The 16,531-nt window shown below is 47.6% G+C and overlaps 5 protein-coding genes across 5 annotated transcripts; 4 read left to right on the forward strand and 1 right to left on the reverse strand.

Moving 5' to 3' along the window:
* Positions 1–1,924: 1,924 nt before the first annotated feature.
* V2A60_002526 (glycosyltransferase family 69 protein) lies at positions 1,925–3,281 on the forward strand (the record flags this gene model as incomplete). The annotated part of the gene is made up of 2 exons (XM_083253875.1): positions 1,925–2,096; positions 2,173–3,281. The coding sequence occupies 2 exons, from the start codon at positions 1,925–1,927 to the stop codon at positions 3,279–3,281; spliced, it is 1,281 nt and encodes a 426-aa protein (XP_083110001.1).
* A 2,470-nt stretch (positions 3,282–5,751) lies between these two features.
* V2A60_002527 (RmlC-like cupin domain-containing protein) lies at positions 5,752–6,594 on the forward strand (the record flags this gene model as incomplete). The annotated part of the gene is made up of 1 exon (XM_083253876.1): positions 5,752–6,594. One exon carries the CDS (start codon positions 5,752–5,754, stop codon positions 6,592–6,594), a length of 843 nt encoding a protein of 280 aa, XP_083110002.1.
* Positions 6,595–7,006: 412 nt separating this feature from the next.
* On the reverse strand, positions 7,007–7,513 carry V2A60_002528 (uncharacterized protein; the record flags this gene model as incomplete). The annotated part of the gene is made up of 2 exons (XM_083253877.1): positions 7,007–7,462; positions 7,505–7,513. The coding sequence occupies 2 exons, from the start codon at positions 7,511–7,513 to the stop codon at positions 7,007–7,009; spliced, it is 465 nt and encodes a 154-aa protein (XP_083110003.1).
* Positions 7,514–11,651: 4,138 nt separating this feature from the next.
* On the forward strand, positions 11,652–12,387 carry V2A60_002529 (GNAT family N-acetyltransferase; the record flags this gene model as incomplete). Its single annotated transcript, XM_083253878.1, has 2 exons — positions 11,652–11,973; positions 12,029–12,387. 2 exons carry the CDS (start codon positions 11,652–11,654, stop codon positions 12,385–12,387), a joined length of 681 nt encoding a protein of 226 aa, XP_083110004.1.
* A 1,354-nt stretch (positions 12,388–13,741) lies between these two features.
* V2A60_002530 (uncharacterized protein) lies at positions 13,742–15,563 on the forward strand (the record flags this gene model as incomplete). Its single annotated transcript, XM_083253879.1, has 3 exons — positions 13,742–13,931; positions 14,035–15,431; positions 15,501–15,563. 3 exons carry the CDS (start codon positions 13,742–13,744, stop codon positions 15,561–15,563), a joined length of 1,650 nt encoding a protein of 549 aa, XP_083110005.1.
* Positions 15,564–16,531: the final 968 nt, after the last annotated feature.

The following is a 16,531-nucleotide window of genomic DNA, read 5'->3' on the forward strand; positions in this document are numbered from 1 at the left end:
TTAGGATTTATAACTAACTAAGGAAGTAATTGTATTAATAAGAAATTGACTTCTTTTGGTGTGTACGCGGACGTGTCGAGCACCCATCACAAGAGGTGGTCGACCCGTGGAACATGTATGTAGGTATAGTTATGTGCAAAGTTTCAGCCACCAACCGCTGGGCCTGCCAACTACGGAGGTCAGCCCGAGAATTTGAAGGTATTGCATCGTTGTGAGGTGCTCTCCATGACACCATCGGACAACTGGGCCGCGTCCTCAGCCAAGACTTGTCCAACCATGGCCACCACTGTCGGTTTGCGGCTCGGAGCAAAAAGATCTGACTAGCTGGGCAATTCCACTGGTTCGGAATGGTGAGCAGGAAGTTGTCTTGGACCCCATCCTCCTGTGACTCCGTGCGATGGCCATTTTTTATCCACGGTGTTTGGCATGGTCAGTAGTTCAGTACGTCTTTTCTCAATGTTTTTTTTCGCCGTGGCCTTTTTGTCGCGCCGAATCAAGTAAATGGCAGCAAGACCGAAGATGCAGAGGAGAGCGATTCCACCAATCACGCCACCGATAATAGCAGGAGTGTTATTAGTGCCAGAACCGCCAGGCGTGGCCATATCGGATCTTGCTGGTGCCATTGCAGATGGGGTCGGGCCGATTGAGGTGGTACTGCTGCCATTGCTGCCGCCAGCATTGTCGCCGGTACCGCTGCTAGTGGTGGCTGGCGTTGTCGAACTTTGATTCGGCTCCGGAGATGCTGTTGGCAGAGCTATTGGCTGCGTGGCCTTGATGTCCCGGGTCGTCGTCGTCGTCGTCGTCGCTGCGGCAGTGGGGGACACGAGGTAAGTGTCTGTGCCAGACTTCCCACCACAAGCAATATAAGAATACGCTTGATCAGTGGCCAAGGCTAGCAGAGCTGTGGAGCAATATTGGCTTGAGTTACTGTTAAAAAATGTGCGTGAGCAAGTCGTTCTTCAAGATCTCAATAGGGCTTTCAACCGACCATGTAAATGTTGTAAGCTTTCCTTGGAGATTGCCACAACCTTTTGTGCAGTCATGCCGATCAATGCAGGCTCCAGCCAGGCCACAGTCAACGGCTCGAATAACCGTGGTGGGACAATACCCCCACAGGCTATTTGCTGTATCGAACCGACAGTTATATCCGGAATTGGCGGTGCGAAAGCGAGTTGGATTTCCATCCAGATAGCCACAGGTTGTGAGCGGATCGGGCTCGCCAGCTCGAGCTAACAGGTGCTGCGTGTCATTGGTACCGGCAGCGAGAGGAGAGTTGAGAAGGTAGTAGGCTGGGTTCGGGAAAGCAGACGAGCTTTGAAAAGGAGCGAGGAGAAAAAGAAGAAAAAGAAGAAAAGAAAAGTAACAAGACATCTTGTGCTGCCCATGTGATGAGCGCAGAAAATACTGGGTAGCCCAACAGGCCAGGAAGAACGAGAACAAGAGGGAGGCGCACAAGACACAAGTATATAATCACCACTACCAACGGTGGGCGACCCTGGCATGGCGCCGGGCACCTGAGCTCGCATGCTGCTATTCTGGGATGGGTTGCTGTCGACGTGCTTCATAACTACGAACGGAGCAGTATCCTCCAATACAGTACAGACCATTAGGTATGGTGCCCGCTTTTCGTCTTCGACAGATGCATCGAGTCTGCGGACCGACAAGGGCCGTAGACGAGGCCGGGGTCGTTTTGGATCCGTATCGCCCTCATTGGCAGAAAACAGCACCGCCCCATTCATTGTAACCGCCGATATAAGCCTTACTTGGGCAGAACAAAGCAAAAGGCTGTGCCTACTTTTACTGACCGACCAGTAGACAGTGTCCAGTAAGCGCCCCCCCAAAAACACCAAATATCTGCTACCGCACAAATGGCCTTGCGACCAACCTTTCTCATCCTTCTAACCGGCCGGTTGGTTCTGTGACGATGCGTAACAGGAAGCTTGTGCTGCTTGCAGCACCTATTCTGTGCTTCTTTATTGTGTCCGCAGCCCTATACCACCGACGGGAGCAGCTGTCGAGTTTGAAATTGCCGTTTCACTTCGACTTGCACGGTTACCATGACCGTTGGGTGATCCCCACCACCACAGTTGTCGATGGTCAGTTCCCCCTTTTCGAACTTCCTGTGCGCCCAAGGTTCATTGCGAGCTTTTCGTTGCTAAGTAGACTATATAGGCGCGGTATTATCGTCCTCCAATATTTCCGCCTACATCGACTCTATCGTCAAGCCGACGTCGACAGCCCTGCCCCGATTAGAATGCCCTGCCCTTGATCGCCAGCGCTATGCGTCGCTGCAAGCGCCCACCGACGCAGGTCGTGAAATACAATATTACTTCGCTTTGGACTTGCGTAACTGTCTCTCGCTTCTTCCGCGTCTGATGGGAAGTTTAGTACAGGTCATCAATTTCCTCGGCCCCAACAACTGTGCTCTGTCCATCGTCGAAGGCAATTCTCCGGATGGTACAGCCGAGATTCTTAGTGCCCTCAAGGGCAATTTTGAAGTGATGGGAGTCACATATCACCTCACCATCTCGTCTCTTGACCCTTCGGCTGGGGAGAGAATAGAAAAACTCGCGGAATTGCGCAACATGGCTTTGCGGCCGCTGCTCAAGGAGGTAAACCGCGTCACGGATAACACCACTGTCATTTTCCTCAACGATGTGGCAGTCTGCGCAGAGGACATCCTCGAGCTTGTCCATCAGCGCCGCAACCTCGGCGCAGATATGACTTGTGGCATGGATTGGACCTACGTCGGCAGAGATCCCACGTTTTACGACGTCTGGGTTGCCAGGGGCATCAATGGCGATACCTTCTTCGATATCCCACCAGACGGAAATTGGAATTCCGCTTGGAACCTTTTCTGGAACGCACATGATACGCAAAGGAGGTATTCGCAACAGCGACCCTTCCAGGTTTTTGCGTGCTGGAATGGTGCTGCTGCGTTTTCCGCGAAGCCGATACTCGAGGGCCTGGAATTTCGCACGGCAAACACTGACAGGGGCGAGTGCACTCAAGGCGAACCGCAGTTATTCTGCAAAGACATGTGGTTTCGCGGCCATGGCAAAATTGCCGTTATCCCGACTGTAAACTTGGAGTACTCGGATGAGAGAGCAAAGCAGATTAAAGACCTGAAGGGCTATGCGTCGAAATTGGTTTCCGAGCAGGACCCAGCTGACGACGTATTTACATGGCAGCAAAGTCCACCGGAGAAGGTCAAGTGCATGCCTGTGTGGGAGAACCAGTTCTGGCAAAAGTGGGATGAGGGCTTGTCACGAAAGTCGTAGAAGACTTAACGATGCAACCAGACTAAATTTTATATAGTGTAAATTGTACTCCCATGAACTTGCCCGCCATTCGATCCTGCTTTGTAGGGCTGGTGGATTTAGCGCTCGACAAAATTCTCTGAAGAGACCTCTGTGAAATGAAATTTAGCGAAGCGGATTTCTCTCTATTTCCATTCGAAGACGCTTAGCATCGCGAGACCGCCTTGTAGGTACGGGGTTCCTCAGGGGGGTTTGAAGTGGGTGGAGGCACCACCGAGACCCTCTCTGTCTTATTCAACCAGGTCTCACGTCGATAAAAGACATATAATCAAATGCCCATAAAAAGAGATGCTATTTCCTCATGTTGTTATTTCTCATATTGAAGGATAAGGAGCAGCATTACACCTGTTGTGCCCCTTTGCCTCCCCGTCTAAAGCCCGCAGCCGAAGCACTAATTGTAAGCCCGACCCACTCATGGTGTCGCGGCTCGCTACCAACACATCATCAACATTTCGTGACCCACCACGGCGGCGCTCATTTTCTTTCTCAAACAAAGTGTCGAGCCGGCGTCGTCTAGTTCAACTGTCTATCTGGTCCGTACGTGTTTTTACCGCTTTGGGGCTAGGAAACATGTCCCACAGTAAAAGCAATGCTGTCGTCAACAGGCAGCTCTTGGACATGCTTGCCGCGTACTTGGGGCGCATCAGACGCCGATTTGGCACCAGCTTCCTTGTCATGGTCGTCTTGATCTTGACTTGGAGCATCGGCTTCTATTCATCACTAGACTATTCACAGACAGGAAAACTCGCCAAAAATCACCAAGCAATCTGCAGACATCATTACCGACACCCTAACTGACTTGAGTAATTAGAATATAAAATAAGAATAAAAACTATTTCTAATTTAAGTAAAGTTTATAATCTTAGAATATAGTTTAGAATAAGATAGATTAGTTTATATCTAATTAATGTTTAAAGTTTTAATATAAGAATATTCAATAGAATTATTAAATAATAAAGAATAGTCCTAGACTAGATTTTTATAATATAAGACGTTTAGAGAGATAAGAATATCTTTTATATAAATTATGTATTTTTCTTATTCTTATTTTCTTTCTTTAATATTTAAATAAGCAGGATTTTAGGAGTATCTACTTATTCTCTTCTATTTAATATTTATAAGCTATTTTACTATAATAACTGTTAGAGGTTAACGAGCGATAGGCTTGGTAAATGGAAGTGGAAGGATCGGAAACACGGGTTATCGTTTGGTAAGAAGGATGGTCGAAGTAAAATCGATAAAATCGTTCTTCTATTCATGCGTGCGTCGTAAAGAAGCTTACTTATTTCTATGGCAAAAGGCATAGGGAATTACTGGATCTATATAGACGAAAAATGTGGGTCTATTCTAGTCTATGACTCGAATAAATTCAAGTGGTTCGTCATGACCTTATATAAGGTTAAGGTGGCTGGGGTGGCTGGTAGAGTACCTGGTATAGCTAGTGTAATTCTGTATAACTTTAATTCTAAACCTAGGTTAAAATAGGTAAGAGTATATGTGTTATAACGAGAAAAATTAGCTTATTTTTATTATAATTATTATATAATATAATATTCAGTTTATACCCCTATAATAACTACTTACCTTTTTAATATATACTCTAAGTAAGTAAGTATATAATATATATAGTGCTACGTACTATATTTTGATAATAATTATAACTACTTTAAATATAGATCTATAATATCAATATATTAAATATTTAGTAAGAAATTATATATGACAACTTTAGAATATATAATTTTAATATAATTTACTAGAGAAAGCCTGACCTTAGTATCCTAGTATTAGTTGGCTATCTCCAGCTATTAATCAGTTTAGAATTTAAGTGCTTCTTAGTTAACAAATAGAGTGACCCGCTTTTAATATAAAAAAACGAGCAAATAGGAGCAATAACTTTCTAAGGCATTCTACACCTGCACACCCGCAATCAAACAAGTAGACTTGTACACGGCCATCTCGGAATCACTAACACAACCGGCACCTGGTTTCAGCAGCACTATCATTGACATGCTGCCACGCTATCTATCATCTTCCACTCTTGCTTAGAGTTGTCCATTGCAATCCTGACGCCGGACCAGGTAGTCTTTGTTTTGGGAATTGCTACATGATCGGCTAATTTTTCCAGTATTTCCATTCGGAGAATTGTGCGGCTTTATATTGTGATCAGATGGCGTCACGCGTGGCGGCAATTAATTGAACTTTTTTTCCGGGGCGGGCGGGGGGATGAATAACAAGGCGAACTGTTGTTTGCCCGGCTGTCCCGGCGACAGCCGGCGGACACCGGAGGGCGCCGCCACCGAAACCGGAAGCGGGACCAGCTTCAATCGCCATAACCCCTCATTTCAATCCGCTCGAACTTGTACATAAACATTGTCATTTACGCTTGCAGTTTATCCGGTACCCCGACCAGAGTGCCAAATTTGAAGTCATGGGCAACGACAGAAGCATCAGTGCATACTATGCGCCAACTGGTGGCCTGCCGCCCCAGACACAGCTCCTAACGGACCGCGCCATGTTTACAGAAGCCTACGCGGTAATCCCGAAAGGCACATTCAGCGACATCGTGACCAGCTTCTTGCCGTTCTGGGAAAAGACACGCCTCTGGGTCATTGCCCGGCCGCTTTCCGGATTCGCTGAGACCTTTTCGCAGTACATCATGGAGGTGCAGGCCGGCGGCGGCAGCGACCGCGCCGAGCTCGACGACGAGGCCGAAGGCGTGCTCTTCGTCGTGGAGGGGCAAGTCACCGTCACCCTGCCGGCCGACCAGACACCGCACACGCTCACCGACGGCGGCTACGCCTTCCTGCCTCCCAAGAGCGGCTGGACGCTGCGCAATAATGGCGAGTCGACGGCTCGCTTCCACTGGATCCGGAAATCATACGAGCGCGTTGCCGGGCTCGATGCACCCGAGCCGCTGTTCCGCAACGAAAAGGACATTGCGCCGACGGCGATGCCCGGGACCAACAACGCCTGGGCGACGACGCGCTTCGTCGACCCGGCGGACCTGCGCCACGACATGCACGTCACGATTGTCACGTTCGAGCCTGGCGGCGTCATCCCGTTCGCGGAGACGCACGTTATGGAGCACGGCCTCTACGTGCTCGAGGGCAAAGCCGTCTACCGCCTGAACCAGGACTGGGTCGAGGTCGAGGCAGGCGACTTTATGTGGCTGAGGGCATTCTGCCCACAGGCCTGCTACGCCGGCGGCCCCGGAAAATTCCGCTACTTGCTCTACAAGGATGTGAACCGCCACATGAAATTGTCGCGCTAAAGCTTTTGGTTCGTCCCGATAGCCCGCCCGCCGAAACCCGGAGCAAGCTCTGAATCTGACCCCCGGACGCCGTGGGGTATGGTAGTTGCGTAGTGTAATCGGCCGCCCATGGTACCCTCCAAGGCCGATCGAGCTCACCAAGCGAGAGTCTATGACCATTGGCTTTATTTATAGGCGGGCGTGGACGAGTAGAGTTGCAGCCCAGTCAAAGAAGGAAAAAACGCATATTCGTCGCCGGGTTTCGTGGAATTACCAAGCCGTCCTGGATTTCGCTGCCCTTTTCGCCATTCTCAACACTAGCAAAACATTACCTCCAGCAGGTATCTATTGTGAGTGGACGCTGTCAGCTTCTACAAGCAAAAAAACAATGCTGTTTTTGCTTTGGGGAGCGGATAAATAAAATACATTATAGCTATTCTTCACTTCCGTTTTGAGTCCTGTTTCCCACCCATTTCTTCTGCTCTAGTAAGAACCCTTTTTTGAGCCGCTTATACTCCTCATGATTCTTACAGCGCTGCCAGTACTCCCGAAACACTTGGCTCGCTCGTTCTTTCTCGACCCTGTCCGTGTGCCTTTCGCTCTTGGGAAGTTCCTGGCGTGTGCCTTTGCTGTACTTTCGTCCGCCAGCGTGATTTGCATACCGCTTGGCTCTGGTCATACCCATTTGGATAAATTTTCGCGCCATGTCCATACCGATAAAGTCGTCTTGTTCGCCAAAAGTCACAAACCGCGCCCACAAATCAGCGGCGCTTTGTTCAGCAATGCGCACTGTTCGAAAACGCCAGAGGGGCAGAAGGGCGGATTTATATGGTTCAAAGCTAAACACACCCTGTTCGCCACGGCCGATGCGATACGCCATGCGCTCAGGCTGACTTATTGACTGGTATAGAGGGGGCCTTTGCTTGCCAACTTGAGACATGGTAATACAATTGCTTGGAAAGTCGGCTTGGTAAATCGTTTGAGGAAATTAAAAAATGCAGAGTGTTTGATGAACGGCAAACTGGACTGTAGACATCTGATGTCATGACATAAATTCCCCTGTCTCAACGTATCTACGCTAGAGCGTTTTCAGATGCCATCAAGCTCTGACATTGGCACTGTGATAGCTCTGCCACCACAGACCTGATTGCTGCATTCAACTATCCCTCTATACAGAACACGAGTTTTCGCCGTTGCACCAAGCATCTCCAAGCCGCCCTCGATTTATTCATGTGCCACACACCCACATGGCTTCATGTTCGATGGCGCGGGAAGCTGGAATGTTGGTACTCCGGTCGACAGTGCGAGGTGCACTACAAAGACAAACACACACTCCGGGTTGTGTAGCGCGGCCGGCAGTCCCTACTTGGTCCCCTTTGTGAGATGTGGTACTGTGGGAGTCAAGACAACGAATATTCCACTCTCGACAACTTGGATCCTCTTTACTGGTCACTCCTACCGATAGCGGCAACTTAATAACAATCATATGCTATTTCCTATTTTATAATTAATAACCCATATTACTTTAACTTCCTTTTAGAGCATGATAGTATTAACTTGACGCCGAATCTACCGCCGCAGGACCGTCAGCATCGAAACCAGGGATAATGAACTTACTATGCTAACCACAAATAGAATACGGCATTACTTGTTGTTATAGGAAAGTAGGAAGAAGAAGAGAAGGAATTCTTAATTAATTAAGAAGCTATCTTCTACCTAGGGATATTACTTCTATATATATATATATGTTGTGGGGCAATGTTTCTCTGGTTCTATATACTGGTCTTAACACTACTAGTCATATAAAGCTATGTAGAGGATAATATAGTTATAGACTATAATAATTTGAATGCCTGGCCTATGGAGCTACAAATTATTATCTAGAACTATATCCCTTAGTCTTCCTATCATAGCTACTTGGCTCTAGCTAAAAGTTACGTTACTTTGTTACGCTAATCTGGTCGACGCCTCGGACGCGGTGATATATTAATCAAATCTGCTGGTCGATTTCCGTTCCTATCCATAGCTTGCAAGTCTGCGTTGGAAGCGACCAAAGCCGCCGCTAGGCTAACCGCGCCATGAGCCACGGCCTAATGGAGTGGCGTTCCGAGCCGTACTACGATATCATCGCCGTCTGCTTAAATAGCCTCTGGCACGAGTGAGCCCTAAAGTCTGATTGTACTAGAAGAGCTCCTAGGCGGCAGCGTAGCACGCGTCGCCACGGAGCAGCCGCCGTTCTGGATAAGATGCCTTGCCATAGCTGCGATTTTGCCTTGATTATTATTATCCTCGTGTTATGCGAGATAGTGAAGAGGTGTCTAGAATTCGCTCGTCTGCACGCCTGGATTGGCGCCGTGTTCGAGTAAAATCGTTGTGGCTTGAACTGCTTTTTGATTGTGGGCTGTGGACTGGCTATATTTGAGAGATGTCGCGAGAGCACACATCAGAGGCGACCAAGAGTTGTTGCTAAGGCTGTTGACATTGGTACCACGCTCGATGAGAAAACGCATCATATCGAGTGATTTGCTAGCAGCTGCCTAGTGCAATAGCGTCTCCCCTTTGTCGTTTCTTGTGTCTACCTAGACTAAAGGATCCTAATAGTGCGGGGGTAGATGGTCTACGTAAAGGCTAAAGATATGGGAGTTCGATCAGAACGTAGCAAAGTGTAACAGCGTATTGCTTCTTTTATCCTTGTCTGTTATACACGTACTATATGCTAACAGAAGACGAATGCCTGCTTCGTGTAACTGATATTGCCCCCTGTATTTCTTATACTGTATAGGAATACCTAGACGATAAAGCGCTGTCTCTCCTTCACGTCCGCGCGTGTTTGGCTTTGCTCCCTGTTCAAGAAGTGCTTGAAGAGCTCCGACTAGGTCTACGAACTTGACTATCGTGAGAAGAGGATTTAGGCCGTAAGTTATGTCGTCAAGATCAGCACCTACTCCAATTAAGAACGAAACTAGCTCTTTCTGATATAGGTAGTTAACGCTACCATATTCTGGGTATATGTCCACGACTTCCGACTTAAAGCCAACTATAGAGTGAAGTAATATAGTGAGGTCGCGCTGTGTAGGTTAGAAACGATTCTGAAGCAGCTTAATGGCTTCTAGTTACTAATTCACGATAGCTTTACTAAGAGTAGACATTTGAGTTTCGGTAGGCTATTTTGCTTGCTAGGTTAACACTTCTTCGAGGATAGGGATCTCTCTATAGCGGGAGGCCTAGGTAAGTATATTGTTATAGCGCCTTTGGGAGACAGAATATCCTCCCTGTGTGACTTTTTTGTAGAAGCGAGAAAATATATCCATGTTGCCTAATGAAATAGCTATTATAATTGGTGAAGTTGGTACTTCGATATCCCCGTTCTATAGATTAGCACTAGCGTCCAAAAGAACATCGATAGCTGCATGGTTGTTACATCGTACAGCTACGTTAAGAGCAGTGCCGAATTGCAAATCAAAGTGGTCTATTTCGAGCTCCCCGGCAGCAATGGCAAGCCGTAACCGGCGTGTATCGCGGTCACGGGCGTGAGTATGTAGACGCGTCTCTGGGCTCTTGAACACCTTCTCTATCTGCGATCGCTCATTGGGCTCCATATCGGCCGAACCTGGCGGTAGACCGTTTGAAGTGATAATTTCAGTCGGCGAAGTTTTCGCCAAAAAAATATTCAGCCACGGTATCGAACAAATTCGTTGCCTGGTGGAGTCGCATTGGAGAAAGGCCCGTAGAACTGCCCAGGTGGACAATCTGCGCCGCGGTCGGTACTGGCCCCAGCAAATGTCGCGTGAGTCTCAAAAGGTGCCATGTCGATTTACACCGTGTCGAAGGAGACTGTCGTATGTTACTTACACTAGGCGAGAGAAGGATGAAAGCGGGCGCGGACAGGACTTCAAACGAAGAGTTATCATAGTACCGCGTATGCTAACCAGGGAGCGGGAGCGGGAGCCCACCTTTTATCCTGAGTATTGCTACGAGCACAGCGCAATTTCTCTAGGTGTACAGTAGCACGTGACTACCCTACTATCTAACACTAGCGTGATACCTCGAAATTAGCTATAAGCCCTAGCAAAATAGAGGTATCTTTTTAGACCCCTACTTTTCTAGTAGATATATCGTTAGTTATTATAAAGTATTACTAAGAGCCTCCTTTTTCCTCCTTTATTAATAATACCTCCTCCTTCTAATAATTTGCCTTAAATTCCGCTACTGCTAGCGCTTATTATGATAATAATACTTAAAGGCTTTAAAAGTATATTTTTTAAGCGAATTAGCGAGCGTTAAGTAGCTTCTAGAGGCCTAGCGCCGCTGGCGAGAGTGCTAGCGAGAGCGGCAGAGCTAGCGGTAGCGGAAGAATTAGTTATTCTAGGCTATTATACACATATCTCTTAAAGGCTTTAAAAATACGTTTTATAAGCGAATTAGTAAGTGTTAAGAGGCTTAGCGGTAGTAAGAGTAGTAGTAGTAGTAGTAGTACGAAGAAGAATTTAATATAAAGTATATTTCTTAAGGTACCTATATTTATATATAATTCCCTAATAAAAAGAAGTACCTTATAAAAATCTACTAGTAATCAGTCACGTACTACTATGCACCTAGAGATATTACGCTGTGCCCGTAGCAATACTCTTTATCCTTTGCCCCGAAAAAACCTTCACTAGTGGCGCCGGTTATTGGCTGCCTAAGCTAACCTGGACAAGTAACCGGAAGCCGAATAGGGAAACCGGATTCACAACAGGAAACCGGAATCCTCTCATGTCTGTAGAGAAGCTTGGAACCATGCAGGTCGCCTGAGCCCCAGCAGCCCAAAATGTCTGGCAGCGCAGGGTATCTGAAGCCACTGCGAAGCTGACCTGCGCCGCAGTACTAGTTACTTCCTCAGTGCACCGAATAAAATGATGTACACAAGTACGTATACCTACCCAGTTGCCAGCGTTTGGGGTCCACGTGATTGCCAGGTGACACAAGAGGAATCTGAATGCGGCTGCAAGAGCTTTCAAAGACCGTCTCCTCGCGTCCGATCCTCAAAGCAACAACGAGGCAGGTTATAGTTCCTGAGCGACACATCTTTGTCCATCATGACTAACCTTCATCCTGATCATTTGCGTGTCCGAGCCGCCGTGCCCAGCGATGTCGGTGCCCTGGCCACCATCGTCTACCATGCAATGCCTATGGACCCACAGTGGGATTATCGATTTCCTCTGCGCAAACAGTATCCTGAAGACAACTACGGCTACACGCGCCTAATGATGAAGTCATTTTTGGAAGCGCAAGGCGTCTTTGTTAGTGTCGTGACTTTTCTAACGCCGGGCCTTGGCGAGGATGAGGAGATTCCCGCTGCCGTAGCCGTGTGGGAATTGGATTTCAACGAAAAGAAGGACTATTCCATTCTACCTACAGGTATTCATAGCCGTTAGTCTTGATGTAAATGTCGAGGCTTACTCTAAGAAAATAGCAAACGAAAATTGCCGAAGAGACGCAAACTTTGAGCACATGGCGGCATTCAGCAGCGTCTTGCAACTTGCCAAGAAGTCGTACTTTGACTCAACCTATCAATCTCAGCAGTTACATTTGAGGGTTTTGGCCACTCATCCAGACTTCCAACGTAAAGGGGCGGGCTCGGCTCTCTGTAACTGGGGGATCGAATGGGCCAAGCAACGTCATGTCCCTGTAACATTGTTCAGCAGCCCAATGGGTCAGCAGCTATACTCATCATTGGGATTTACCAAGATCGGCGCGGTTACTGTTCGGGTTGAAGGAGAGCAGGAGGAGCTCTCTATTGGTGTCATGGAGTACTCCTACAAGCCCGTTTAAAAATCTCATTGGAGGAATTTGCAAGCATGTGGTGGAGTGCAATGTATGGCTTTGTCACAAGAGTCTTCCTTCCGTCGAAGCGAATATATACCGAATCGTTCCTTGAAATCTTCCTTGTTTTCGTTTTCTTTTCTTTCCATATATAATATGACTTGAGCCCGGCCCTAGCACATACGGCCACAGGCAGTAGAAAATATCGCGTTCCGTCTGCTCCCCCATAGACAAGCCCTCAATCGGCAGATTAGTAGTTGGGTCGCTGACAACCAGCGAACACCGGCTGTTATATGTTTTTTCTACTTTTTTGTAGTTCTTCCATTCATACCTACGGCATTTGCACTACCCTGGAGGCTTGTACTGGGCCTCCTTTTTGTGCAAAGGGCTGTAGCAAACTGGAATCCAGAAAATGGGTGGGAGTACTCATCCGCCGCTGTTGCTCTAGCATTTGACAGGTTAACATTCTATAGATCCACGGAAGGCGCCTCAGACAGAGAACTTAGCATGTTGACCCTAACGGTAGTGAAGCGAGAGATGTTGAGGTTAGGGAAGGAAGGCAGCGCCGGAAGAAGGAGAAGGGATTTGAATGACGAGAGACCTGGGCCATACGGGGCAACCAAGCAACTAAAGGGGCATCGGACTATATAGAAGCGTCGTGTAGCTTCTAGGTAGAATACTGATGGAATCTAGCAACAATGTAGTCTAGCAAAATATCTATGACATCTAGATTCGTGTAGCAAGTCTATAATCATGGTTTATAGTACCCCGACAGCGATCATCACCGCTAACGAGGCAGAAATCAGACTGGACATGAACAATAAACCAGTCCGCAGTCTGCTTGGCTATTGTTCACTCTCGCCTCTACTAACCTAAAGAACATTCCTGACGACGGCTGCGGCGTGGAACTGTACGATTTTGATAACTTTGCTGAGTTGCACTGCCACATCCGGCGTCACCGGTCCATTGTGGACCACAACGCCCGTGCGAATTGATGGATTGAATATCACCTATATGGTATATAAAAGGTTCTATAATAAACCTAGCTAGTAAAGTATTTCGGAGATATATATCACCGTATTCCGAAGGTCAGCACATTCTCTCGGCTCGCAACATCATGCCATAACTGCGCCACTTTGCCTTCATATTTTATAAGCTCAATACCCATAGGCCACAATAAAATAACAGCATCTCAATATCCGCAAGTAACGATAAATGATCATCTTACTCATTTCATCATTTTCCAACGCAGTCAGACGCCAGCTCATTTTGTTCACAACGTACGCATGACCCTGAGACCCCGCCCCCTTCCCTTACAAAGTCGGATAAGTTTCTTTCTGCCTTTTGCGCCTAGGGTCCGAGAATGGTTTTCTTCTCCGTCCCCGTACTGCTCGCAGCTTTGGCGCTACTGCTCACGCATTTCTATCGCAAGCTGCGGCATAGGCGGTTCAAGCAATTTGAGCACTTGCCGCAACTGCCGACATCGCTTTTCTGGGGTCATTTGCGCCTGTACAGTAAATTTCGATCCCGAGGCCCTAAAGATCGACATCCTGGTATGTTTTCAGCGGTGCACGTACATGAATGTAGTTGCTAGGTTTCCGCAGCGTCAAGAAGGCCTAAAATAACGCAATTTGCTTACCTTTCTTTTTCGAATAGAACTCGTTTTCAAGGACATGCATGACGCGTTAGGCAAGCCGCCTCTCATGTTTGTCGACATGTGGCCGGCCACCAAACCCGTCGTGCTGCTCACTAGCCACGAACTGGCCGAACAGATGGCTAGATCGTCGTCGCAGCTTCCCTTTAGTCCGCCCAAGGCATCTCCTATAAAGGACCTGGTGCACCTTACAGGGCCCACATCCATCCTGACATCCGAGGGCCAGGAATGGAAACATCTTCGCAAGACGTACTCTTATGCGTTCGCACCAGCGCATCTGATGTCGCTCCTCCCTTGCATAGCCGAGAAACTGACCGCTACAATTGCTCGTCTCACCGTATTCTCTCAAAGCCGGGAATCATTCTCCCTCTTCAACGTCGCTGCCAGTCTCACCATTGACATTATTGGCGCAGTCGTCATGGACGAGGAACTTGACGCGCAAATGGATTGCGATTCCTGCCCCCAAAATGACATTATCCGTATCTTTTACGAAATTCTGCAGACGTATACATCTCGCCACCACCAGCGCTGGTGGACCGTCATGACCATGGAAAAGAAGCGCCGGGGGCTGACACGCCAGCTCAGGCCGCTCTTGGAGGACCTTGTGTTACGAAAATTCGCTGAATATCGAGAGCAAATGTCGTTGGGAAATAAGCCAGCCAAGCCTCGATCGATACTCGCGCTCACCTTCTCTGCGAGTGGGGAAACCGAGCTAACTCCCCAGGCTCTGAGCAATGCGTGCGATCAGCTGCTGACTTTCTTCTTTGCCGGGCATGACTCGACGGGTGTGCTCCTTTCGTGGATATTCTACGAGCTGTCGTGCTCTTTGCGCGCGCGAGACTGTGTAAGAGAGGAACTAGACGCGTTGTTCGGAAAGGACACAAGACCGGAAATCGTGCAAGAAGCGCTCCGATCGGAAGCCGGGACGACCCTCGTCAAAAAGCTGAAGTATACATCAGCGGTGGTCAGGGAGACACTCAGGTTGCACCCACCGGCGAGCACCGCAAGGTATGTACCACCGGGTCAGGGTTTCAAGGTTCGGGACCTTTCTTCCGGCGGAGAAGAGTACTGTCTCGACGATACCATCATGGTCAACTGTCATAACATTCTCCAAAGAGATGAGACCGTGTATAATGACTCGCCAGAAAACTTTTTTCCGGAGCGCTGGCTTGATGCAGCGGCGACATACCCTGCAAGTGCTTGGAGGCCGTTTGAGCGAGGGCCCCGTAATTGTATTGGTCAGGAACTTGCCCAGTTGGAAGCTTGTGTCGTGGTCGCTGTTTTGGCGCGGCACTTTGACTTTACGAAGGTTGGTCTGGGGGCCTTGGAAAGGGATGGTCAGGGAAGAGTGCTGGTTGATGATCTTGGAGCTGCCAAACCAAAGTCGTGGCTATATCCTGTGAGTGGTGCCGTATTCTTTTATATCGTTACTTTCCCTTACCTTCATGCTAACTATTCTTTTGCGCAGATCTACCAGATTTCTGCCAAGCCTGCGGATGGCATGATGATACAAGTTCGCTATTCGACCTAGTCCATTACTTTGTAATTTATATCACCACGTGTATTAGAACCAACAGGGAGCTCATCCAACTCTAACACCTAACCCAAACCCTACATCTCATCTTACTCTATCTTACCCAGGCTTTCTTTTCTACTCTCTAAGTATATTTAACAAAAGCACATAAGTGTGTATACGGGCGTATTTAACGTTCGGGCTAGGGCAAGCTAGCAGCTTAGTCCGCAGGCAAGTACTACCCCCAGGGGTAGCCCAGGTCCACAGCACAACATCCACAAAAAGACCATATAGAAACAAACTAGCAATCGCGCCAGCCTACGCGGGCCATAGGTAGATTCTAACCTCTTAACTCTACTACGTTAGACACCCAGCTTTCACCTACCCGCTAACCCACCCACTTATCTATCCATCTACTAAGGCAAAGGAGCTAAACGTCGGCAAGCTACCCCCGGGGGTAGCTTACACGGACATATAGATAAATATAGGCCATTATCATCATCATCGTCTAATCTAGACGAGCTACCCTATATTATCTATCCTTAGAGTTAGTATATCCACTTATATATACACTAACAGGAATTAAGTCGCCTTCTTCGCCTCTTACTAAGCATATATTTAGTATTACTTCGTAATGCCAGTAGGACACAATAGTTATGAAGTATTAAGCGAAAGCGCTACTATTTCGTTTCATATAAAGAAGTTATTAATAGGGGTATAGAGGGTTAGATTATATGGCTAGCTCTATAGAAAGGAGTTAATTATAGGCATTTATAGACACGTAGCGTCTAGCTAATTAGCTAGTAGGTAAATATAGGGGCTAGTACTAGGATAAATAAAAGACACTAGACCATATAATATGCCTTTATTAGTAGCACATAATTTAGTAAGACCCTTATATAGTAGTAGGCCTTAGGGTAGGGCTAGGTAGCTTCAGGAGGAGAAATATATAAGTAGGGGCTATAAGCTAGCCTATAACAAGTTTC

The sequence above is a fragment of the Cordyceps javanica genome, chromosome 1 (genome assembly GCF_051103115.1).
Source record: "Cordyceps javanica chromosome 1, complete sequence".
In the NCBI taxonomy this organism is placed as follows: Eukaryota; Fungi; Ascomycota; class Sordariomycetes; order Hypocreales; family Cordycipitaceae; genus Cordyceps; species Cordyceps javanica.